This window comes from Neopelma chrysocephalum, unplaced genomic scaffold (genome assembly GCF_003984885.1).
Source record: "Neopelma chrysocephalum unplaced genomic scaffold, ASM398488v2 Primary Assembly neopelma1_97, whole genome shotgun sequence".
Classification (NCBI taxonomy): domain Eukaryota; kingdom Metazoa; phylum Chordata; class Aves; order Passeriformes; family Pipridae; genus Neopelma; species Neopelma chrysocephalum.
Window position 1 is genome coordinate 6,236,288 of NW_020897760.1, and position 27,234 is coordinate 6,263,521.

At 37.3% G+C, this 27,234-nt stretch overlaps 1 protein-coding gene and 1 non-coding gene across 5 annotated transcripts in view; one reads left to right on the top strand and one right to left on the bottom strand.

The window, feature by feature from the left end:
* The window catches only part of BCAR3 (BCAR3, NSP family adaptor protein), a 91,946-nt gene extending 65,542 nt beyond the window's left edge, over positions 1-26,404 (bottom strand). Inside the window, exons 1-3 of one of the 4 annotated variants that reach the window (XM_027694176.1) lie at positions 26,385-26,404; positions 5,231-5,345; positions 1,811-1,925 (exon numbers count right to left, since the gene is read on the bottom strand). In XM_027694176.1, coding sequence (XP_027549977.1) covers positions 1,811-1,925; positions 5,231-5,317 — 202 coding nt within the window. In that variant the 5' untranslated portion in view covers positions 5,318-5,345; positions 26,385-26,404. Of the gene's footprint in view, positions 1-1,810; positions 1,926-5,230; positions 5,346-10,332; positions 10,347-18,835; positions 18,870-26,384 lie in introns of those variants that run through there. The other 3 variants (XM_027694177.1, XM_027694178.1, XM_027694179.1) reach the window with 3 other exon arrangements.
* On the top strand, positions 26,221-26,306 carry TRNAR-UCU. The gene is given in 2 exon segments: positions 26,221-26,257; positions 26,271-26,306. It is a non-coding gene; the product is annotated as a tRNA-Arg (tRNA).
* Positions 26,405-27,234: the final 830 nt, after the last annotated feature.

Below are 27,234 nucleotides of genomic sequence, written 5' to 3' on the forward strand. Positions count from 1 at the left end.
AAAGACAGACGCAAAACACAGCCATGTCATAATAGGCTGCAGACCAGATAACAACCATTAATCCCTACTGTGAAAACAAAACAGTCTGCACTAGTGTATGACTGACTGAACCAATCTGCTTCGCGATCTTCCCAGAATTCTTTAATACAATAGGCAAAGCTATCTAGTATGGAAATAACCTGGTGTAAACAGAACTCAGAGATCAATTTGTCTCTTTTTTCAAGCACGTAATTCAATTATACACTTAATTGTTTCCATTAGCCAAAACCACACCATGAATGGAAACATTGCTCAAGATAAATGCTCATAAAAATATGGACCAGCACTAGTTTTACTGAACTGAGTTCTAGCACTTAACTGCCAAAGAAACCCCAAAACTCAAGAAGTGTCACTTGGCAATACCTACATCTGAAGGACAACCTCCCCCCCCCAGATACACACCAGTTTAGAAAGAAAATGTTTGACTCAAATTCAAATTCACTGAAATCATCAGCAATATTACAAGATTAGATGTAGCTTAACATATCTGAAGCTGAACATTCCATGAGTTAGAACATTCCAATGAGGTGACTGAAATGTTAAGCAAGTATATATAAATCAATTTACCACATGAATGACAGTTTGAACAGTTCTTTTTTTTCCGAAAAAAAGTGGTACATTGACAACTGTAATATATTTCTCCCTCCAGTACCTGAAAAGACTACAAAATGCAGTCTCAATGTCACATGAAAACAAATATCAAGTGAAACATATCTAGTTTCACTGCAGTCAACTTAAATAGTTTCCTAATCTGTTCACAGTAGCAGTTAAAAAAAGTCATATTTATATTCAAATTTTAAGACTTTCAAACCAAAGAACTGTAGAAGTTATGCAATTGTTAAACCCATTCTGAACTCCTCAGAAAACACTGATCTACTTGTACACAACCAGTTCTAGTTTCTTCTGAAATCTTAAGTAGCTAAAGACATTTTATGAATACTTGATTTCTACACATGCTCCAAAAGTCTTATCTTGACTAAGAGAAGGTAGAAGTTATTTACTTGTTAGCCAAATAAATAACTGCTTCACATTACATTTGTAAAAGCCTTAGGCAGTGATCTTTAGACTTATGGGCCAGAATGCATAATACCTGTACCTTATCATCTTGTGAACAATTTTCAAAATATCCTGTACAAGAAGTCATAGCTGCATAACATCTCACTATATCCTTCCCCTCAAAATAGAATGTCTTACAAAGCTTGTTACAGCTCTCATGACCTTGTGACTGAATTTTGATACTGAACTGATAAAAGCATCATAAAAGCAGCAAATGATGCAGTGATTAAGTCTTAATTTATAGCAAAGTCCCTAATGGAAAAGAAGGGTCAGAACTGCCTGTGTAAGCTCTCCTCCTTTTTCCTTAGCAGGGATGAGATGGCACATGCACAAATTAGCTAGGTTTAGACCTTTTGATACCATCTGTACAAATGAGGAAAGCATTTGTGACACAATCTTCCACCGATTATGGGATGTTAACACTACCGTGTCTTATTAAGCTAAAGACTGAAAGGGTAAGAAAAACTGAGAGTAGAACCTTTTCTAAATGACATTTTTTTTAAAAGTACAGGTTATATTATTTTGTAAAACCCTGGCAAAATATTAATGTTTAACTTTTGTTAAACTAATATTTAACTATTTTTCTTATTTTCTGTGTTAAGTACCCCTGTGATCTGCATTCAGGGGTATTCTAGGCTGAATCAGTTTATCATCCTTTGTGACAGGAAAGCTCCAGTTGCCTTAACTCATTCTCTCAGTCTTTAGGAAATCTTACCTCTCTTTTTTTTTACCTCCTGAAGCAGCAGGATATTGGAAATGAGGTGTGTTCGGTGGCCTTGGTTTTCAATTCCCAGCTTTTTAAGATCAGCTTCTGTAAGATGGAGTAAGTCCTGTAGCAAATGCCAGAGTAAGGAATATACTATACGTAGTAGTACAGGATAATTCAAATTTCTTTCAGATGGGTTTGCTGTTTCTGATAACATATAAATATACTTACGTTTGCTGCTATGTAGCTTATGTTATCTGAAGCCCCTTTATCATGGTAAGCTCTGTCATTGAAGGGATGAGGATTTTTTTCTTTTAAAACACTAATTCATTGTCTCTCAATTTTTTCTCAAAACAAAACTGGTCAAATTAGCTGGAGAGTTTCTAAAAATAATGATTTCTTTGAGTAAAAAAAACCCTAAAAACTACCTAAGAGTGCTAGTATGCTAATTGCACTTAAACTAATGAAGGAAGATAAATCTCAGGGTGAACTGATGGGAATAATAATATTGGAAGGGAAGGTTTTGTATAATCAAGAGGATGTTCATTGTAATAGTAGATAATATGGGCTGTGACACTGTTTTGAAGAACATAAATTTCCATATAATGCATTTGGGTAATCAAACCTGAACTGTTCTCTTTTATTCCCCTTTCCACAAAATCATCACTGTTTGGCTTTCAAAATAAGTTTCTGAATAACTCAAGGCATTATTTACAAATCAGTACAGAATTTCAATTTGACGTTGATTCATAAGTATGTACAAAGCTTCATTTGATGATGAAAACTTTCAGAAAAAGTAGAAAATATAAAGAAATATATTTTGCTGTATTTTTAACTGTTCTGTATTTTCACTGTAAATTAGACAAAGAGAAGCACATAGAATGTACTCCATATTGTTACTGGCAAGTCACGTTAACTATGAGTAGCCTTTTCTAATGGAGATTTGACAGTTCAGGCCTAGGAACCTAAAATACAAAATCTGATTGATTCACTGTGTAAATAATAAGACAATTGACATAGAATTTCTACTCTGAGCCACTGTTTTTGAAATTGTAATTTAAAACCCTTTCTTTCATACTAAAACCACTGCAAAGGCATTCTTTGCTTTAGACTGAGCAGTGCTCTAATTGCTGAAAGCTTCAATGTCTTATGTCACTAGCTAACACTGTTTCAAAAGCTGTTAGAGAACTTTAGTCATGCCTGAAAATGTCATATTAAATGTTTGTCAAATGATAACTTATATGTAACTAATGACATCAAAGTAGGGAGTTGAATAATTATTACTTTCATTTAATCTCTTTCTAGCTTCTCCCAAATGCAAAAATTGCTACTAATGTTGAATTCACATTCCAGTAGAAAGGATTTTTCAGCTTTGGCAACAGTGACAGAGGATCCCACTGCTTCTCTCAAAAAAAACCCAACACCCTTCTGCCAAATGCCAAAATCAGCCTCCAAGAAAATCCACAAACAAAGGAGTACAAATGCAATATGCTCTTCAAATTTGATCAAAAAGCTTGTAAGGAGGAACACAAATAGGGTTGTTGTTAACTCCAGTACTGAACAGCAAATGCTCAGGATAACACAGTGGGAGCTTTTATAGACACATTTTGGTGGGGTTCTTTTAGTAGCTTTAAAGAACTTGCTGCATTTTGCAGTTGACAACATTCTTATGTGGAAATTTTATTTCTCAGGTGGAACTGTGTCCTGCCTTGAAGTATTCTTTCTTCATTCAAGATCATAAGCACGTTCTTGTCTGGCTTCAGAACTGGCTAGAGCAGTTGACTGAAACCCAAGAACTCTGTCTACTACTGCCCTGAATTTACTACTTAGCAAAAAAATAATTTAAGTCAAGAAAGTGTGCATCACTGTCCTCCTCAGCAAAATGGATATAATCATACCTTCTACTGCAGAGATAAAAACCCAGTATAAACAGTTATTAGTAATTACTTTTAAAAGTATAAGACATCAAAGGCAATTATTTAGACTTTCAAGAACTTAGAAGCTTGGTTCAACGTGGTTCTTAAACACATGTCTAGTATTAAGCAGGTTGGTATGTGAAGTCAAGCTAGTCAGGCATTTTCTCAAGTTAAAGTTTTGTTTCAGAAAAATATGCAGTTTGGCTGAGGAACTAAGAGATCATAGAATGCTTGTAATCTACAGATATTGCAGAACTGAAATTCTGACTCATGGCCTTGAAATTGAAAAAAGTCCATTGTATCCAGAATGATGCACTAAGTCTATTTTTAAGTTTTGCACTTCAGCAAAAACTTCTTACAGGCAGCTTTCAGGCTCTGTAAGCTGTAAACTGTGTTGCAGGATTTTTGTTTGTTGGTTGGTGGTTGTAACAGCTGTCTTCTGTGTTACAACAGTAGTGTGAATCACGTGAACATTTTCCAATGACTTGCTGATTGAATCAATCTGGAAAAGTAAAAAATGCTGTTCTTTTACTAGTTGGGACATATTCTACTTACATTTAAAATCCTTTTCTTTTTATTTTGCATGGATTATGACATTACCATGACACTCACTAAGAACTCTGGTATACAAGCAGCACAGATATAAGGCAGAAGACAATTTTAAGTAAATTTTAGTGCCACTTCATGAAACATTGATTATTTCATTTGTTTAAAAGTGAATCCAAGGATATTTTGAGTTGATGATACTATTCACTTGTATTTTTCACATTTATTTTCTGAATGGGGAACGCAGAGAGGAAGAAATAAAACATGTCGAAGCAGCATTTAATTGATGTTATTGTATGTAAATGTCAATAAATTTTTACATGGATGATGGAAAGTGAAAACATAAAATGGACAATAAAGAGGAGATTTTGATCGAGTGAGAACTATGGGAAAAGGGCTTCCTAAGAATTTCTAAATAATTTTCTAGGGATCTTCAAGATTACAAATGTAAGGTCCTTCTGTAATGTGGTATTTGCTCAGTAGAGAAGATTAAGTCACACAGAATCCCTTTACCTGTAAACAACTTTATATAAAAACTGGCACATAAGTCTATATTTTATCTACTTCTGAATTTTAAGACATATATTTGTTAGTTTTTGCAGAACAAAGGTTATCTATGTGTTCTTGCTCTGGTGAGTGTGTCCATTGTAACAATCTGAGACAGCCAAGACTAAATAGGACAAGCAGCATTATAAACACTACAGCAGCATTATATATATATAAACATATATATAAAAGTAAAATGTTCCTTTAATCTAGCCCACCAGTGACTCTATTTCTCTGTGACTTTTAGCACACAGTTCAAGAGACATTGCTTTTATTTTCTTCCTTTCCCAAGACAAAACCAAACTACCTGTCTTTAGGTTTTTTTTGCTCCAACATCATATCACAGAACATTAACCATTTGTACTACATCACCTTGCTTAACAGTTTCTCAAGAGTTTTATTGAAAGAGGACAATTCTTACCTCTATGCCATCATATTGTTCAAAGAGCGTGCAATATTCTGCAAGACCAAGCTGGCTTAGCCAGTTAGAAATGGGTAGATACTTCATTATCTATTCCCTCACAATGGCTATAACTCTGAAAAACAAAAATTACAAATAACATTGCTCAGGACTGAACCCAGAAAGCACTTCATAACATGCAAGTTTCACTGTTGTGGCCAAAGAGATTACCTCTTACCACACAGCCAAGAAAGTGTTAGTTATCTATGCATTAAGATTTTTACATTTAGTTCATTGTCATCCTCATACAAGCAGGGAATGTTGAAGACTATATTTTGTTTAGCTCTCATAGCTGAATTAATTTTTTAGAAGATGAATCAACAGAGTCACTCAATACTGTAGAATCAATTAAAATATACTCAGCCTTTGTATTCAGCGAGAATACAAAGTACCTCAATTCACTCATTCAGTGATAATGCCACTCTTCTTACACGTATGACACATATGACAAAATGCATTAAATGAAGAGGAATAGCAAATGCAGTAGTGTTTTCTGTAGGAATATGAAGGATGAGAACGAAACTGCATTCTCTGTAAGACAGTCAAAATGACTAAGGTTCTGTGGTGGGTGTTTGTCCAAGATGGGACAAACAAAATAGCTAAAGTCAACCTATTATGGAGTATTTCTAAGAAGAAAAGGAACGGAGTGTTTTTTACAGTTTGCTCTCCATCATGTCATTTGAATTTGAGTTATCTGTAAATAAAAATACTTTTTTGTTACTTTTTCCCAGTTGCTAAAATGAAATAAAAGATAGACATTAAGATGGACACATGATAGACATCAGAAGATAAACGACAGACACACAAAATATTCTCCCAATATCTCTGCTTTATGTAAGTGGTTATGCAAGATCTACATAGACAAATACTTAAGCTTCCAAGAATTGCTGAGTTTCTGAAGAGATTTCCATGTGCAAGTTTGAACATATCCTAAATCAATTCAAGGATGCCCAATTCTTAATCTGTAACTTGCGATCTGAACATTTCCTATCAGAACACTGATGCCAGAGGCAGGAAATGCTCATGTTCAGACACTTAGTGACTTTAATTGTACATTTTTTATATTTTATTTGTAGTTGAAGATTTTCCTCTCATCTATACTGCAGGAAAAGTACTTGCTCATTAGCTGTGTATAAACCAATGGGAATTATGACTTTTCAGTTACAGACCACATGTTCCAAGACATCTGCCTACTCCGAATGCACAAGAAGCTGCCAAAGGCTGACATGTAATGGTCAGAAAGGAGTCAGAGTTGTTTTCTGTTAGATAGGGAAAGCCATCTAGCATTTTCATTATTCTTGGAACACCAGAAAAGCGTTGAAGTTTTTTTTTTTTCAAATACAAATTGCAAACCTAAAACTAATGTTCTGCAGAAAAGTAGGCCACAGTAGCAGTATTACCTGTATTAAAGTACAATACATTCCTAGAAATATTTTGAAAGCATTTCAGTTAAAACAGCTATTGTTAGTAATATACACAATGTTTTGGACCAGATATTGTTTTGGAAGCTTCTACGAGTTTTGCCTTGGTGCTCAACTTTGGAAACAAGTCAAAATGGTTACACTTCAGAGACACATACACCATTACACCGGGAAAGTTGGAATTCTGGAATTCGTCACTTCATGATCTATTAAAGAACAAACCTGTTAATTTGCAAATCACATTGTGAAATGCTTTTATTGTCCACTGGAAGACTCTGATCTATTATTTGCTTTATTGCACGTTTTTTATTATTGTGAAAATCTTGCAGGCTATGGATGACGAGTAAACATCTAAAGAATGGTGGTATTACAGCAACTAAGAGCATCTTGTGGAGTAACATTGACCAGAAAATCTCAACATTTAATTGACACACCACAAAAGAATTTCCTTGAGGAATGTGAAAGCCACAGAGAACATTCTTATGTGAGGCGAGGACAAGCTTAGCCACTGACGTCTTTCATTGATTGGCTTGCTTTAAACAGGTGCTTTCAGATTGCAAGATGGTCAGCATGAAAGGCATATGATGCTCAGAGAGATAAAAGGAGAAACACAGCTACTTGGTTAGAACATAAGTAAAGCCATGAACAAATAGCTCTTTTTTGGTTCATACATTTTAAAGTAAAAGACTTGAAATTTGATGTGTAAAGGAACTTGTTTTCAAAACTGACAAGTTCACTAAGAATATATTTTTTAAGACTACAAATTTTGTATTTCGTTGTGAATACTGAGATTCCATGTTAGTATATGACAATTAAAAAAAATATCTACAGGAATTAGTGGAGAGTCATCACATTTATCATTCCAGAACAAAGAGAAATTCTGCACTAAGCATGAAAGGAATTCCAGAATTTCCACAGAGCAACATTCTCTTTAACAATACAGTGATAAACAGTGGCTGTCTAATCTTACTTGGCCAGCTGCATTTGCTCTGTTATTAATTTATACCAAATGAAAAAAAAACAAAGAAAACCAAATTAAAATAACAATACCCCCCTCCTCTAAACCCCTATACAAAACAAAATTCAACTGCAAGCAGAAAATGATACCCTCATATGACAGGATACTAAGAGGTACAAGATGCATTGCTTTCAAATGGACCGCAATTACACCCTAGAGTGGGATTATTTTATGGCATACTTTTACAAGCTATTAAGTCTTTGTTAACACCTGTGTAGATTTATCCCTTTTGTTTTAATGAAAAATTTGTTCCTTCAGCTGAAGGTAAAAAAAAAAAATCTCCTTTCTCTCACAAGTTAACTAATTGCATTTCTGATCTTTCTGCTAATGGTAGTTTCGGTGAAGAAAGGTAACAGAAACATTAACTCAAACAACTCTTATTTAATCAATATTACAGGGTTAATTGGATGCAGGGTACAGCCTAGTGGTCAGGACTCAAGATATAACCTGATCAAGGTTAAGAGTAAAATGGAGTTAAAAAATACATTGTAAAAAACACTAAACATACCATTATGAGAACTGGCTGTAGGCAGAAGGAGTTTCCTATTATTCTTCTACTTTTATGACACTTATTTTTATCTCTGAAAATAGGATTAACTTTTGCTTAAGGCAGGTAATGCCAATATTTTTTAAGATCCAAAATATGGTTATAAACACACTGGCAAGGTGTGTGGCAGATGTTGGGCACATATTTTTTTCCCATATCCTTCCTTTCCAGAGGAAGGAAGGAAACAAAAACATAAATAACAGCATATATTAGAGGGCAATACAAGACTTCTGTTCTATTTATTCATTCTAAACACTGTCAATTCCTGTACATCTCAGGAGCTGCAAAAAGACATAGGTTTAGTCAGGTCACCAGATTTTTATGAGATACAACCACTATTGCACCATGACTTGCTTCTATTTATTCAGTTAGACTTCTGTTATTACTTAATAAGCTCAAGAGTGAAGTTATTCTGGAATCCTTATGTGGATGGTCTTACAGTACTACCCCCATAATTTATACAATTTCAGGGGGTTTTACATAAAAATAAGCAATCTGAATCCAACCTAGGTTTGTATCATTCTGATTCTGACCACCAGCTGTTCAGAGGCTTTTATGAAACTAAGTTGTTGCTAAAAAGTTATCAAATGAATAATAATGGGAGGTTCCTAACGTGGCTCTCTGACCTACTGAACTTCACTTTTCCTTTCAGAGTGCTCTTCTGCATTATCTTAAACATACTCACAACTGCAGTCATACACATGGGGGCATATCTGATGCAAAGGCACAGAGGAAGGTGTTTTATATGTGATGCCCAAGAAGTTTAACATCTTTTTCTTTTGCTTTAGAAAGCAGCATATAAAATATATGTAGCTTTAGGCCAGTTGTGGGAAGATGTACAATAAGTAGTCTGGGCACAGAGATAGAGTTAGGGAATTGCCCATATGCCAGAAGTCCTTTAAGCACACCAAGTTGATATATTCTTAAACAGTTCCCTTCTCTTAATGAAAAGATAGGCTTGATTAAGGTCTCTTTCTCTTTCTGCCATGGGAGTCTATGCAAAAGCTACATTGCTGAAAAGCGACCAAAACATACATTTTACTAGAATCATATTTCATGATCTGATGAAAAGAGATGAATACTGGAAAACAGTAGGAGAAACAAAGCAAAACTGTAGCTCCAAGTATACCATTATCTTGCAACACTAGAGTGGCAAACAGATCAAAGGAAGCATTTAAATCCAATAACATTATTACATTGAATTTAAAATACAAATAAAAGAATGTCCCACTGGAACTTCTAAACCACCATATTTAAAAATCATAATCACTATTTGTAACAGAAATGTTAAACAAAAAAGAACTAAAAAAAAAAAATCCTAAGAGTGTGTATATATGAGATTTAACTTCTACACTTCTTGCCTCTTTCTTGGACTTTCTAGACATTTCAAGGTTTTCCCTTAACTGTATTAAAACGTGATTTAAAACTCTGAAATTCTCAAATTATCATAACATTTTATGGAAAACATGACATTGAAAATAAATTGTAATCTCTAGGAAATGCAAATAACAAACATAAATTTGCTTGTAGGATATCACAAGCTGCAACCATCCTTTCATATTTATATTGATACCAATTAGCAGTTTCTGTACTACAAGCCAGGTAGATGTAGATGAACTTTATAGATATTTCACAATGTCACTACAGGTAATCGCATTTTCATCAAATGACCTAAAGCACAAGTCTGATAATCTTACAGGGTAAGGATATGATGATAACTCCTCCTAGTGGAAACACATCTGACACAACAAAATTCAGAAAAATACAGATTTCCTAGGTACCATACTAGGTTTTTGCTGGTACTAGTTAGCTCTGCATTTTTTCTACCCTTTACTGATTTAAACTAGTCTCATCCAACTTTTCAGTACTATAGAAAAACATCTATGGGCTTTTAAGGAAGATGAAAATCATTTCACTTTAAAGCTTGCTGTTACACTGGCATAACATGGTTTATTTAGACACATAGATGAGAACCAGGTTTCAAATTAATCTAAAGCAAACTTTTACTGCAGGATTATATGGTCACCACTACCTCTTAAAACTTTGTGTGAGACTGCTGTGATGTAAAGTAACTTACATTTATCGTGAACAATGAAGTTCTGCTGATTTACTGGTGCTGGGAGTGCAGCTCTCTGTGGCTCCTTTTTGTTTCCTCTTTCACTCATACTTCGTTTCTACTGTGCCAGGAATGATTTCCATGTGAATGAATCCCCTACATTTATCTGAATAGACTACTCTGTTCAACCAATTCCATCTCCAAGGCTCAAACTGTCACAGACATTACACATGCTGTTCAGCCTGAACCTAGAGGAGTGGTTTTTACAAGAATAGCTCAGAGCAGACAGAGCTAGTAGGAATATGCAGAATCATGTAATATGCTGAACAGACTATCAATACTTTCATTCATTTATTTTAGTCCCTGATTTGCTTCACATTTCCTTGTTCAACTTGTTTTAAGCTGAGGTAATAAATATCCCTGTATACTTCTATAAGCATAAGCTTGTCCTAAGAAGAGACTAATACACTGTTGATCCGATTAACGCATATGTTCTTGCATTTCACTTGCAGTGGGGATGTGGCACAGAGCTGCTCCACTAGAGCAAATTAGTTCAAAGAATTCTGGAAGTGTCACTTTGCTCTTGCAGATTTCAACAATACCTGACCCAGCATATTCCCTAACTCCATCACTATGCCCAGACTACTTTGTTCATCCTCCCATAACTGGCCTAGAGTTAAAATGAAGTGTACTGTGCATGTTTTTTGATTCACAGAAATGGTAAATGTTTGTCCTTAATGCAGGTGATGTGACAGCAATCAGGTGATCAAGTACTAACAAACCTAGCATGTCCCCAGAAAAGACTAATCCAAATCTCCAAATATATTCAGTACATGCAACTTAGCAGATATTTTGAAGGCTAGGGCTCATTGTAACAGTATTTATGGGATCGGACTCTAGTTAAATAAATAAATAGAACTAAGATAATAAAACACTTCAACAGGAAGTGTTGATCACTACAGTCTAGTAAGTCTTTCCTCTTTCTGTATGTCTGTGTGGTCTTTTGTAGCTAGATGGGAGTTCATCCTACCTGCACATGAAGCCAGTCACAAGCAGCATGTTAGTTCAGTGCTGAACTTGAGCCAGAATACACTGTTGAAAAGACTCCACAGCTGCTTCTCAGCTTGAACAGCCAGATAGTAACAGACTGTAAATACATATGCCATATAACCAGAAATCTGGTTAAAGCTAGCATGCTAAGCTCTCCATGGGGAGAGGAGATCAAGAGAAAAGGAAGTTACAGCTGTGATTCTATGCTAAAATTTTACTGTGGACTGATCCAACTTAAAACATACTAGTCCTGCTCCTTTTAAGTCCTCAGCCATAGCAACCCAGAAGTTCCTCACCTCCATTGCAACAAGTCTACCGTCTGTGTGGTAAAATCCTAAACTGGATATACGGAATGGTGCTAATTTTACTCAACAAACAAAACCAAAACATGCCCCTGCAGAGTGTGCATTTTTGAAAAATGCACAGATCCAGGACCACTCAGAGACCCTGTCTCAAGTTCTTTAACTATTAGTTACTACTGCAATAGGTTTCTGAAATGTTTTATCATTTAGTATATTCCTCCTCACCTCTTCTGCCCTTCAGAATGGGAAGCAAATGGTAGGACTGCCACATATTTTTTAATAAGGCTGTTCATAGACACAGAACTCCTGAATCAGGCTCCACAATTACTTCCTACTCTTTGCCTCTCACTCCTCCCCATTAGTCTGGTAGTTCAAACCATAGTCATGCCTGGTACATTTTTCTATCCATTTTTGTTGATGTTTATTTTACAAAGAAGTGATAAGAACTGTTTAGAGGTTTAGAGCAGAACATAACATGCTAGTTGCTACCTCCAGATATACTTCAAAAAGCTGCATAATAAGCAATAAGAATAAATTAACTTTTAAATGAAAAATAATTTAGTTGGAAATTCAACACCCGCAGAAAGTAAAATCTCTCACTGATTTGTTTCTTTTTAATCAACTGATAATTACAAAGGAAAATAAAAAAGTGCATTTCCTGAAGATGATCAATAATCATAAAATCATTTGGTTGGAAAAGATCTTTAAGATCGTCAAGACCAAATAAGCAGGTTTACTAAAATAAATTATTATATTCAGTGAAAATAATTCTGTAAGGCACTAGCACAAAGCTGGGAGAAATGAAGTTTTGATATAAATTCTGTTTTAATTTTAGATTGATGTTCTCTCTGTTTTTTAAACTGAATGTCCTTGCATACATGACAGTTAGAGCTAGAACTCACAACGCTACAGAACTTGCACCAAGACAACTAGTGATAAAAAAAAATGTCTGAGTATCATTATAACTTGGGCTAAAAATGGCAACATTTAAGAAGCTGCTTTATGTGGGGCTCAGCCATAAAGGGCAAGATGGGTCATAATCTCATCAGCCTTCTTAGTAAGTCAGTCTGCCTGTAGGAGTCAGACAGATCCTTTACTTACATCTGATCATATGTGCAAAAAAGCAATAGCTTGTTTCTGTACTACACTGCTGGACCCAAACTGCTAGTGAGCTGAAATGTTAAAATACTTGGGTTCTAGCTGGAGAAAACACTAGTGACAAGTCACGAATTTCTTTGAATCAACTGAGTTTACATACAAAAATGCTACCAGTCATACTTTTGTGAATGCAGGGCATGTCTCACAAAAAACAAAGAACTATTTCCTTTCCCTTTGAAGATATGGTACAAGCAGAGCCAGGAGTCCTAGAGCCAGATAAAAAACACCACGGGTAGATAACAGCCAGTCTCAACTTGCAATGCCAATTCAAATTTGTTCAGAGTATTTTTGATTAATTTTGTGGTAGCAAACTTAATTCTTTAACAAGTCTTTCTACACACCAGTTTTATTGGTATTTCTGCAGATAGCCCAAAGGATTTCTTTCCAGTCCCTTCCTGTTTCCTTCCTACTCTGGGATGCAGTGTTACTGCATTCAAGCCACAAACCACCCTTAAAAGAAGGCTGCATTCTATTGATTTCTCAGGCATCACCACTGAACTTTTCTCACCAGCTGACTTCTGTACTACAGCATGCCTCATAACAAGCTTCTATCCACACTGTGTTGTGCACTGACCCCCTCCAACAGAAGCTCTCCAGCTTTGTCTCACATGTTCTGTAGCAATCTGCTCCAATAACAGCATGAATGCAGAGACAGGATGATCCATACTGCTGCAGTAAAGGACACCTTCAAGTAGAGCTTTGGTTCCCAAGTGCAACTTAGAGGAGCTCAGCTGAGATTCAGAGCCAAGCTGATTGCTTCAGCCAAGCCTGTAATTTGCAGCAATATTTGAACACCTGTTCAGTGACTCAGGTGTATCTTAGATTGGGTTAAAATCCCAACGCACTTCAGCTGAAGCTCTGGGCTTCTACCTGTAGTATCACTTTGCTTTTGATTGTGCTGTCTGTAATCTTGCCATTACCAGATAAACTCATCTCAAATTTTATACTGTATCAAGTACAATCTGAAAGGAAAGCTTCAGTTCTTTTAAGCACTGCAGTTTAACTCCTTAAACTTTTCCTCTGACATCTGTCTGAAGCTTTATGTATTCTCATTAGAAGAGCAAAGGAAGACAGAGGCAGATCATTTACAACACTGCAGTAGTAAGGAGAGTTCTGCTTTGATATATCTTCCTTCATTTAATACCCCACCTATTTCAAAGACATTCTAAGTATTTACAACACAAAAGTAAATCTGCATGCAAAAGTAACACAGACTTGTACATCAGCAGCAGTATTCCACAGAACAAAACTAAACCAGAACCCAGCTCATCTCCTGTCCTGAAGGGCCTGTTCAATACACAGGCTTTCAAAGTCAGCCTGCATTAGGCTTGCTGGGGGGGGAGGGTCTGTTCTCTGTTGGAACAAGAGGGCAAGCAAGTTTCAAGACTGACAGCACTGCATTGTAAAACCTGCAGTTTATTAGCACAAGTATTCATGATAATTTTAAAAGTCACATTAACATTAACTGATAAATCCAGAAATTTGATGAAAGAACTGCACCGGTCTGTAACACAAAGTTATTGTACTAAAGTATGTAGTCGAGAGGACTATATTAAAGACTCTCAAGTACTGTGAGCTACAATATAAAGGAATATTTCCACAAGATACTTAACATTGTAAGGGAATTTTCAGCTCTCAGTTCTAATGATATGGCTGAGCACGGGTGTACAGAACTTGTACACAGAAAGACAGTGGAACACCTGTCAAGAGCACTGCAATTATTGATGGTTCCCAAACTTCATGGGCAGAGTATATGCTTAGTTTCCTAAAGAGTTTTTGCTAATTATAATATTTTAAAATTTTATTGCAGTTTTTCTGAAGTCTTTCTCTCTCAGTACAACTAAACAACTCTATTTTATCTTCCTCCTCATGCCATCTTGTCCATTAACTTCTCACTTTCCCTCTTACAGTTTCATAGACTCCACTTCTAGAGAAGTCCTTCTAAGAGTATTTTCAAAAAGTAGGAAATAAACTTCATGTTAATAAGAAAGGCACAGACAGATAAATGTGAGATGCAGCAAAGAGGAAGAAAAACAGTAGCTAAACCTAGCCAGAAAACATCAAGAAAATTTTAAGCTGAAGTTAGTGAGGAGAGTAAAGAGAATAGAGAACAAGAATCTAGCATAGACTAATAAACCTTTTATTAATTATGTATAAACTCCTGTGTCTTACATGTAGTGAACAAAAAAGCCATGATCTATTCCAAGGAAATTCCTATTTCTTTGATTTGGAAATCAAAACAGTTATACTTAATAACAGTATTTTTCTTCTTAAATGGTATCTGCCTGCATACAAAATGAGTCCTTTATTTTTTTTTTTGTTAAAACAAAACCAACCAACAAACACCCTAGCCCCCCAAAAAACCAACCAAAACAATCCACAGTGCTTTTCAGTCTCCTATAGCTTTTATGTCAGTGTCATGACAACATATCAGCCTAATATCAACTGTTTGAGGCAAGGACAATACAAAAAGAGACCAGCTAAACTGAAAAAAGAAAGTGTATGGAGAAAGCGAAATAAAGTTATTAAAAATAGAGGTATTTTTTCCCATTCTAAGATACAAAATGTTTATGACTGAGAGCTCTGAAAGCACAACCATACAATATCCAGTAAATATCAGCTATTCTTCAGAACCACTCAGCCTCTATGGACTCTCCAAAACTACCACTAGCTTCTATAGCTGAAAAAATAGTCATGCAAAGGGGAACTGCTACAGCTTAATGATGGGGGGATTAGAATTGAAAGTGAGAGCACTAGACGTTCTTTTCTAGCAACGTAGTTCAAATCCCAAGTGAGACAGTAGGATAAATGAGCCAGAGGGCCTTCATTCATTCTCCAGCAAACAACACACCACAAAAGATCCATACATTATGCCAGGAAAATACTCAGCAATAATGAGAAGCCTTGGAAACACAAATTCTTGACACAGAGTCTGGTTGAAGGTCACTGCTCTAACACTGCACAGTTCACTTAATTTGCATTTCATGTATTGATATGTAAAGGAATTTCTGAGTTTATGATCTTTTAGTTCCTACAAATGATGGAGACAAATACCAATCTTTTCGATTTCATAGCTTGGTGGAAGGGTACAAAAAGAAATATTATTGAAGGAGCTACTAAAACTACATAGACAAACTATTTCCTAATTTCTGTATAAAGGAAAACAGTTAGATTTAAAGTTTTCAGTTTTCACACCAGAACTTCCCCATAAATTATTAAGCCTACATCCAATTTGCTTGTTAAGATCCTGGTTAATATCTTCAGAAAATTCCTGTCAGCTAATTAAACATGATGAACTGATGTTTACTGATTTTCTAACCCCCTCCTTGACTTCAAAACAAACCTACGCTACACTGATTTTTTTTATTCCATCATGCTTGAATCAAATGAGATTAGACACAGTTAAGAAAGCAGCACTAATCTGAAGACACTACTCCATCAAATAAAGTGACAGTCCTTTCACTAAAAATATACAGAAAAGACTCCAACAGTGACTAGATTATTTTCCTTTTTTTTCAGAAACCCTTTTATATGACAAAAAGAGTTCTTAGCCTGGCATCTAATTATAATTCAAATCATATAATCCACTGCAAAGGGTTACGCAATCCTTGCACAATTTGGAAGTGTACTTTACTGCAGGAACCAATAATGCACTTAGATATGTGTCTTCAATCCAACAAATCAGATACGTAAGAGTCCAAACACTGGCACTGGTGATTGCAATCAGCTGCTGGGACAGAAAGAAAATGTTATGGGCATTAAACGAATGGTTGCTTCCAAGAATTTTGGACTTAGCAGTTTATTATTTGAACACAGTTTATTACTGAGTGTGACCAAAGAAGAAGACACCAGGAAGGAAGCATTTCCTCTTTTTCAAGCACTTGAGGGAACGCACAAGCAGCCGGCAGACACTCACTAATCTGTCCACCAGTATAATGATTGTAAACTGCTGCGTGATTTTCTTGATCTCAATTCTGACAAATACTGTCTGACAGTATTCTTTAGCCAGACACATAACCAACTTCAGAAATACACTGTGGTGATTCAGCAGCAGGGACTATAAGGTATGGTAAGCAAAAACCACCTAAACATGTAATTCAGTCAGAGTATCTTATAATTTTGCCATCCAAGCAACAAATGCACATCATCTTATTTCTTGAAGTTTCTAAGCTCATAAAACGCAACTGCCTCTTTCAATAGTATATGCACTTGGTTCCCCTTGAGTTGCACCATGAGGAAATGAGCTTGAAGAGAGGGACACACATGGACCCTAAAAGCTTCAGCCTAGACAAAAACATCACATAAATAAGGGAATTGTAAAATTAATTGCACCATGAGGTCTTGCACAAGAATGATTAATGCATTTCAAAGTTCTTACTAGCTTCTTCCTTTGCTGACAGCATGGCATATATAAATAGAAACCAATCTCTGACCCCTGCACAGAGAACTAAGGCCAGGACAAGCAAGACAAGAACATGACACAAATTACATGAATTGCTGTTGTAGCTAAGTAAAGTTTATCTGCATACTTAAAAATCTTTCTTTGACAGTGCTAGCTGCTGGTGAGAGGAATGTGCTGCTGTCATTGTAAGGAAACCTAGAACCAGGGGTATTACAGTATCACAGTTTGAATATGCAAACAAGAAAAGGCTGGGAAAGATCCAAACATCAATGCTTAGAAAAGGTATATTATGTATATATTACTATTTTACTAGGAAATTGAGAATACTGTATTGCATTTTGGCACCCTCTGGTGTTGACTGGTGTTGAACTAAAATTTTGAGCAAAAATCCACTCTAACATTACTAACTGTGAAGACACTCCTGATGTCCATAAAGAACAGGATCCTATTAGTCTAAACCACAAAACTGGTGCTTTAAAACCAAGAAAGAAGCACTAGAACCCAATACTTGTTACTCAATAGCAAGAAACATTTGCCTGAATATCTAAGAAAATCCTTGTATTTTTTATACACTTTGGTAAAAGAGTTACTTCTTAAATATCTCTTAAAGGTTCATTGTTTTCAGTTATATATTATGCTAAAATTAAGATCTTTACTACTGCAATATTAAAACAAAACCCTCTTTTTAGTATGGCTCACTGTATCATCCCTCACAAAGAAGTTGGTGCTTTTGCCATGACTGCAACATTTTTCCAAGAGCAGAAACAAGTACAGTCATGTGAAATGAGCTCTAAGCACTACTGCTGTAAAAGTAGGAAAGCAGACATTACACTGACTGGGTATTACAGCTGCTCTTTTCCTAAGCCTTTTCTACCACACTCCAACAGTAGTAGATCACAGACGTTTACATGCAAACTTGTCTACGTAGCAGGTTTCAAATCATTTCAATCACTGTGTTTCTCTCTCAAAGCCATGATGGCATCTCTTCATTTGATAGTAAAGTTGACATAAAACTATCAATTACAAACCAAAAATGTATCCAATATATTCCTCCAGTATTTTTCCCCTCAAGATTCTCCCTTATTTTTTCAAAGGTAACTGAAAAGATATGTTAAAATAACATTAATTTTCTTTTCCAAATAATTTAGACTGATAAATTAACAAAAAACTTATAAAGCAAATTCATATCTCTGAATAAAATAAAATTGCCCTGAACATAATAAAACATGAGAAGAAAGCTTCCTTGTATTACTTAACCTGCAAATAGTTAACACATATGATTTTTAGGAAAAATAAAGACTATGTCAAATCTTATAAATATTTCTTTCTCAAAATTTTACAATATTACAAAAAATATTTTAATCTAATTCTCTGTGGATTTGAGAATACCCCTCACTATTATATAATCACATTTACTTTAATTCAGAATTTTAAAAAGTATTACTAGCATATTGAGCAACAGCTGCCACAATTAAGATCCAAGATTAGGATCTTTCCAGATTTTAAACCCACAAAAAGTTGGTTTGGAAACATCTGCTAGCACACCTAATTATTTGTTCCTAACCACCAAGCACTGTTCATAACAATAAAATAGACATACAACAGTTCTTACCATAGAAGGAGGCTATCATGGTCTACTGTGTGCTCTTACAATGCAAAAGCTTCCTGGCAAAAGACACACCTTGAGAAGCCCTGGGCCCAATCAGCAGTCAGACCTGCCCAGGAGACCGCAGCTGATGAATCACAGTGACGAGAACTGAGCAGTGAGGTTGGGTTTTTTCCCCCCTAAATCAAGGAAAATTTGTATATTGTGTTCAGTAACTTTTTTCAGACCTTATTTTTAATTATTATTATTACTTTTCTACTAAGTGAAAAACGTGCCACCTATTTGCCAATGAGCCATTAGGAAATAAGAAGTTCCTACTTTCAGCTGAGAGCTTTGCAGGCTACTTCTTAAAAAATATTAAAAAAATTTTACTTATAAACTAGGAGAAAGAAAAAATCCAACAAAAAAACCCCAAACAACAGCAAAATTAACTCATTTCCATAATTGTAACACTATGCACAAGCTCAAAACACCCTCCATCAGTCCAGAGCTCAAAAGACTAATAGGGACAGGTAAATTAACTACTCCAGGCATCACATTGTATTTTATTATGTATATTATCATGCATTATTATCATCGTTATTATTATGATTATTACATTATGGAAGCTACTTAGAGGTTCCAGTTAGGATCACTTCCCACTCACCTAGGCTATAAATCTGCCCTGAATACACTGATGCTCTCAAAACCTAAATGTATAACTGCATCACTTTGCAATTCTTTATGCAAGGGATTTTTTTCCTCAATCACAGGTTATTGATCCTAACCAGAAGATCACTTTATTGAGGAGTTAGTGATGCCCATACAAGGCACAGGCCAGTGCTGTGCTGCATGTAGATCTGGGCTGTCAGACCCGTGCTGAGCAGCACATTTCCCAGGGCTGCAGGACAGAGCCTGGGAACAGAGGAGCCCCCAGGCAGCTCCCCCTCAGTACTGGTGAGTACACTGCCTGGGCGTCCTTGTCTTTATCTAAAAGTGCAGCAAACAGTTCCTAAGTGAACCAGCTTTCTGTTTGACAGTAGAAGTGAGAACTAGAATTGTTTCAAGAAAATCCCGCAAGTGCTCAAAAGACCAAAATATCAGATGACCTTTCCCTGGACAGGATCTGCCCAGAGTGGTGGGTTCTGATTTGAGACCTGTTCAATACCACACAACTCAGCATCTGGAAGGACATAAAACCACTTACGTTGTCGTTTTTCTTTACAGTGTTAGCCACAGTAAATGATATTTTAAGCAACACTTTATAGTCTGAGTGTCTTCCTTTTTGGGACCATAATGAATCAATATCTCCTGGTGCAAATCAACAGGTCACTAGACTGCTTTTAGGTATGACCGAAAGGAAGAGAGTTATCATGTCAGGAGTGTTAAAATCCATGAGTTGAAAACTAATGATTTTGTCATTTATGTAAGTATGTTAAAGTTAAGCTATACATGGCTTCCAGATGAATGTCACACAAGCTGTATGCTGGATGTATGTCACACAAGCTCTGCCAGCACAGAGACTGAAAAACAATCTGAATTTCTGATTTTACGAAGAAGCAAACTAGTACAGGCTGTTTGGGACTGATTTCATCATATTCTATCGTGGATTAGCTGCACGCTCACCCCAAACCCATTCTGCACTGCAAGAGTGAAGACTCTGAAAAAACAATCTCAAACCAAAGCCAACCCCCTCCCAAAGTTTTATTAGCACCATCAACATTACTCTCATTCTCCATAGCCCAGGTCTTTATGTTTCTCCTTTACCCCTTCTTTTTTTCACCTGTACTCTCATTTTTAACAAGGATTGCAAAGTAACTCCTGTGCCAAATTTCCCTATTCCATTTCAACTCTGTCAAATTTACTTGTCCAGCCTGCTTAGAGATACCATTTTTCACTTTCACTTTTCTCATTCTAATTAGTAACATAAAACATACAACTATCTCTAGCAGATAACTTCATCGCTGACAAACAAGATGCAAAACCGTCAGTCAAGAAACATAAGGCCTCTGTGTAATTAAGACCAACTACATAGCAATTAACACCAAATCCAAAGGCCTTTTGCCCCTCCAAACTAGCTGTGAGCAGGATTAGCGCTTGAAGGTAAATTAAGAAGCCACATTCCCACTTTTAGACATACAAAAGAATATCCTGTCATCACACCACTAACAAAAGCAAGTGATAATTTTGTAGCAATATTATGGAATAAAGGCCACTTGTATCAAAACCAGATTGAAGCCTCCCTGACATACTATCTGGGTGTAAATGTCTACCCTAGTCTCTGTAATTTTGGACGGGAGCTGTGATGACACTTCTTTTGGCTTTTTTTTCAGACTATTTTTCTGAATTCCCCACCCTAGTGGTTGCAAATTCAGATATTTACAAAATTAACTACAGTCATATATTGCAATAATAACAAGAACAACAAGAACATTATTTCTACAGTGGGTGTGGCAAAAAATAAGGGGTCATGTTCTCAGTGATTCCTATGATTTACAGATAGCACTGACTCTGGAAGCTGCTTGTTTCACTTTGCTGCAGAAATGACTGGTACCTATTACTACATTGAATAAACCAAGATAAACTTCTATCAAAGTATACCACAATTCTGAACACAGGAAGTTAATTTTTTAGGTTGTTAAGTCAATGCTTACTGCCTGCCAGCATTTTGGAAATAAAAGTAAAACCCCCTACAAGAACAAAGGGCATTCTTTTACTTCAATGCTAGAATTGAAGAAAATTCACTACTGATTTAGAGTGGCAGAGCTAACTCTGCACATTCATCACAAAGAAGCCTTTGTGTCTGCTCTGTCTGCACAGAAGACCCTTTGATGTGCAGCTTTTTGTTTCTTCATACTGTAACTTCTGCTGGGTGATAAGTTGCATTAATTCAATGACTGGGTATATGAGACAAAAATTGGAGGGAAGAATATAGAGCAATGACTGTGCAAGGATTAGCTATAAAAATCACTTGCTAGTTCAATGTTCTTGCACTATGGCTGTTAAAACAGAGAAAAAAGCTGTACTGATAGATTACAGAAGCGTAAAATCTGAGAAAAGATGCTAGAAGCTAATTCTGTGTTAAGCTATAAAACATGAACAGAAGATTTCAAAGCAGAAAAGGCCCACTAAGGAAGCAAGAAATAAGTCTGCTAAGCAAAGTCCCAGTGTAAACAAGCATAAAATTATGAAAATACTAATAAAATGTGATTTTTAATAAAAACAAAAAAGGGAGCTTTTAAGAATAGAATTTTAAAATATACTTAAAAGCATAATTCCGGATATTTTTGAAGGGTGTTCGACACAAATCTTATTCATTTCTGAAAAAAAATTGATGAAATTCATTCTCTGATAAAAAAAACAGATCCAGTTAGCAACAGAAAACATTGAAATTGTCTTGAAACAGATTCTCATCTCTCTGGAAGTCTGATGTACTCCACTTTTGGCAAGAGGCACTAGCTAGGACTTATCCAAATGTCCTGTTGCAGTGCTCTGAGAGATTCCATGTGACTGAATAGGTTTGGCATTATTAGGGAGCCATTATTAGAGCACAGAGTGTCAAGCGTTTGCCACTTCAAACCAACCCACCAGCCAACCCATCTGTACATGTGATTACTGACACTGATTTCTGAAAGTGTTGAGGATTTCCTGCCAGGTGTTAATTCTCCAACTATTTTTTATGAAAACAGTCAGTAGTAATATCACAAAGGACATAAATGTGAATTAAGGATGAAAAGCACCTTGTAGCCATGACTTTCATTCTTCTGTAATATGAAGAAAGCACTGTTGACCATGACTGCAATAACCCGTATTTATTCAAAATGTTCCTTTGACCATCTGTCTGTACCATTGCAGTGAATGGCCTTCAAATGTACATATTCAGGAAGCAGGAGAAACAGGGGGGGAAAAAACCCTCACAAAAACAGTCACTGTAGACACCTGGCTTTATGTACTTTGCTTTCTGAAGAAAATGTAACAGTAAATATAGAAATACAATAATAATAATAACCTAAAGAATAAATTAATGAAAAATTAATAACAAGTGCGTGGTACATAAATACATTACACAGTAAAACTGTAAATACAAATAATGAAAATATAATTTTGCATTTATTCCAAAAGAAGATATTAGAAGGAATCTGAGTGATACCATTCTAACAAGTTCCTAGGCTCTTCACCAATTGTATCATCACAGAGAACAATCACTAAGACCCATGGACTGTATACCATATACATAAAAATTACTATGAAAAAAATTACTCATGGAACATGAGGAAAGGACTTCAAACTTTTCCACCAAAAGACTGTATTCATCTCAGGGCTGGCTTTGCAGCAGCTGCTCTGTTAATAGAGCTACATGGAATTAACATTATAATCCCTTGTAGAAGTGATTTGGCATGATTGCTCATGTCTCCCCAAGTCAGCAAGGCACTGCCCTGGGGAATGACTCCTATCTACTCAAATATACTCAATGGGACAGAACATGCATTAGTCCAACAACAGCCACAAATAAGATAATTGGAAGAGGTTCTCGACAGCAGTCTGCCTGCTGGCAGCCTGGCAAACAAGGACAGGTAATTCTCCAATCCCCTGATAGTCACATGGCAATTACAGCCCCCACTGAGGAGAAGGCAGAGATGCAGAAGCATCTACAACGTGAAGCATTTATCTTCATGTTAAGAAAATAAATTAAAAAAAAATCGAATTGTAAATTACCAAAAGAAACTCTCCCTGAAAGTGTTATTTTCAGTATCCTCAGACCTTGCACATCCAAGCATTTTTCTGCCAGTTCGAAGAGTGCCTTCTCTTGCTGCACTACACAGGTGAGTCGTTACAGCAGTAGGGTTGGACTAATCCCACTTCAAGAGAGAGAGAAAGAAAAGAACCTGAAATACACAGACTATGTAAGGTGTGTATGTAAGACTATTTAGGTGTCTAGACAGCCTCTTTGCCTGCAGCATTCTCTGACCTCTTGCTTTCAATGAATGTATTAATTACACTTGTTCTTAGAGAAAGATGATGGTACTCCCAAAAAACATCTGTGGAAGCTCTGCAAATTTGAAAATTTCCTTTTAATAAATTTTTAAGCTCAAATCTTACCAAAAGTAATTGGATATACAGTACATAGCACTATAGTACATTAACAGAAGTTAATGTTGGAACCCAAGTTGTAAAAAGTCTCTCAATGAACACTTCAATTTCACCATTAATTTCTAGTGGATTTTTTTTCAATAAAAGAGTGTTATATGACAGTGCTGCTTTTGGCCTGCCATTGATGCACTTGCTGTCTTGTGTCAAGGTATTCCTACCTCAATTTCTCCTCCTATTTAAAATTAGCAAAATGGTACCTGGTTGAGCTCAGCAAAATTTCTCTAAGTGCCAATAACTAAAACCAGCACAACTGTATTCCAAGAAACTTCTGCTCCCTGAAACAGAGCATAAAGTTGAAGAGCCAGCTTGCAACAGAAGTGGACTTCAGACATTCCCAGAAGAGGGAAAGTCCAAAGGACGGATCCAGATCCAGGCACCAGCAAAGGTTAATCAGATCCATCGGTTTTGCCTAACACATCACATTTTGTGAGTTCATGACCCAAGAGCTGTCCTGTTTCTCATGCAGCAGCTCCATCTGCTGTCCAAACACAAAGGTGGACTTTGCATTGGGACTACATTTACAGACTAAAAAAGCAAGCTGACTTGAATAATTTGAAATATTTCTGAAAAATTTCCAAACACTGCCCCAGTCAGTCCTCCTGCATGAATGGAAACAGCAGCCTTTACCTAACGTTATAAACCAACTAACCAAAACGAAAACATGAGAGGAAGTAAGAATCACGTGTGTCACGATTCTTCACTCTTACAGCTTCAGAACCAGTCTTCTGACAGCAAACTCTGATTCTTGACCAGCTGGTCTCCAAAGGTACCACGTTACCAGATCACACTGGTGAGGTACCGACCTTCACCCTACAATACACATACCCAGGTACTCACAAACTACAGGATGTCTACGGTGATTCCTAGTTACTTACAAGTGGCTTCTTTGTGTTGCACAAACATTAATTTAAGCTTATTATTCTGAAGATCAACCCAGTTCTTAAAAACAAGATTTCTGGGTTTTATGCTTTTACCAGGAGTGCCTATGAAGAGTTCTGTCCATAACCAAACAGTTGTGACAAGACCATACAGACCCAGAGATTGTAAATTCGACCAGCCCTGTACAACTTAGTGAATCTTGTATAATTTTTGTGATTGTTCTGTGTTTACAACTGCTCTGGTTCAATAACAGTCTGTTAAGCTTGGGGGGGGTGTACCCGTAATCTGGTACTTGCTGTAACTACTGAAGCCTTCCAGCAACCCCCTTTTCTCGGCAGCATTGTAGGGGTTATTTAGTCATCAGCCAGCTCATGAGCTTTGCCTTACTACTGGCCACCGGCACTCCAGATGACTTCATGGGAATCACGGGACACGCTGCCGGTGTGCCTGAGTCACCCCGGTTACTCATTACCCTCGGTATCTCAGCCCCGGAGGCAATGGCTAGTGGATTGTGTATCCTAGTCACGTCATTTTACATCGATTTGATTAGCCTCCTGCTTCCTCGGATTTCAGGGTGCGCTTCTTTTCATGTTTTTCTCCACTCTTATGGATACCAGTACTTTTAAATTACAATAAAGTGCAGCATGAGATTCTCACAAAGCCATTCTACTGCATAACCCGGGCCACGGCGCCACAGCGCAGATCTCACTGCCCAGGAGAGCCGGGCCAGGGCGACCCCCAGGAGCAGAAAGGCACAGGCTCCGCTTGGAATATACTGCTGCGGAGAGTTAAAGAAAGAATAACCTCATACTGTTGTCTTCTGGCGTTTCTCATATGCCTACTCATGATTTAAAAAAATTAGTATTGATAGATTTGTTTCAGACTATAATTACAGCTTTTAAGCGAATATCTTGTTTTACTGAATCCACGGGGGGAGCAGGGTAAGGAGGGGTGTTACCGTGAATTTATGGCCGGTTGGAGGCAGAGTTCATCAACACAAGGCAATTGTGGAATACACTTGGATTCATCCAAACACAAGGATTAATACTGAAAACCCTGGAATGGGATGTCTACAAATATTTTATACTGATCACTGAAGAACTTTTAAAAAAAGTCAGTCTTCGTAAGAAATGAGGACGCAGCGCCACGGCGAGCGCTGCACAGGAAGCCGTGGGCCCCACCCGGGCCGTGGGCAGCGCTCGGGTGGCACGTAGGGGCTGCGGCGAGACTCGTCTGTGCAGCAGCGTATAAGACGAAGCCTGTTCATACCGGTTAAACAAAAATAAAATGAAAAAAGAAGGAAAAAAAAGCCAGAGCGTTCGCGGCTAGCGCGTGACGGCGCGCGCAGGCTCTTTAGGCGGTGCGCGGAGATTCCAACAGGTGGCTCCGTGGCGCAATGGATAGCGCATTGGACTTCTAGAGGGTTGAAGGGATTCAAAGGTTCCGGGTTCGAGTCCCGGCGGAGTCGTGTCTTCTCTTTTTAATTTTTTTCCTCCCGCCGCCCCTTTCGGCGGAAATCTCTCCGCCCCGCTCTCCTGTCCCTTACCTCACCGCCGCAGCTCTCCCGTCCCCCGGCCTGGCGCTTCCCGGCGGCCGCCTCCCGTCAGCGAAGCTCGCTGGGCCCGCCTCCCGCCGTGCCTGGCGGACTGGGAAAGGCTGGAAGAGGGCGGAGGCAGCAGCACCAGCCGCCATCGAGCGAATGTGCCGTCTCAGCCCAGCCCAGCGACATGAACCTTCTTGCCCAGCAGCGAGAAGGCGGGCTGGCCGAGGGCGGAGCGGCAGGTCTCCCTTCCTTCTCCTGCCGCTCCTTCTCCTCACGGTGCCGTGGCTGCCCTCAGGCAGCGCTCGCGCTCCGCCAGAGCGGCCAGGACCGACACGCCAGCCCAGTGGGGCCGCTACGCTTCCAGGACAGCCTTCGGAAAGTAATTTCACTTGAAAAACCAAGACTGCGTCTTTCCTGGAGGCACTTCAGTTAGAATGGGGCCCCGTGATAAATTCCTGGTTACTTTCAAGCAACAAAACAAGCCCACAAAATGCAGCAGGTAAAACGGAAGGACTGAACACCTGAACACCATCTTTTCTGACTTACACATACCTAACAATGTAGAAGATGAAGAGCCATTTTAAAAATAGCAGTCAAATTAGATGGTAAATCAAGACAATATCAGCACTAGACAAACCTCCCTGATTTTGTGCAGAGTGGAATAAATTATAAATTAATCTGTTTTGTTATTCCTCAGTTATTAAATTGGGGGGGTGGGGGTTTGATAAATTGCTTTTAATCCTGCACATGTAACTTTCAAATTGTAATAATGCTTATTTAAAAACAATAAAGGAAAAAATTGAAAATGAAACACACCATCTGGCACATTAACCATCACTGTTATGCAGCACAA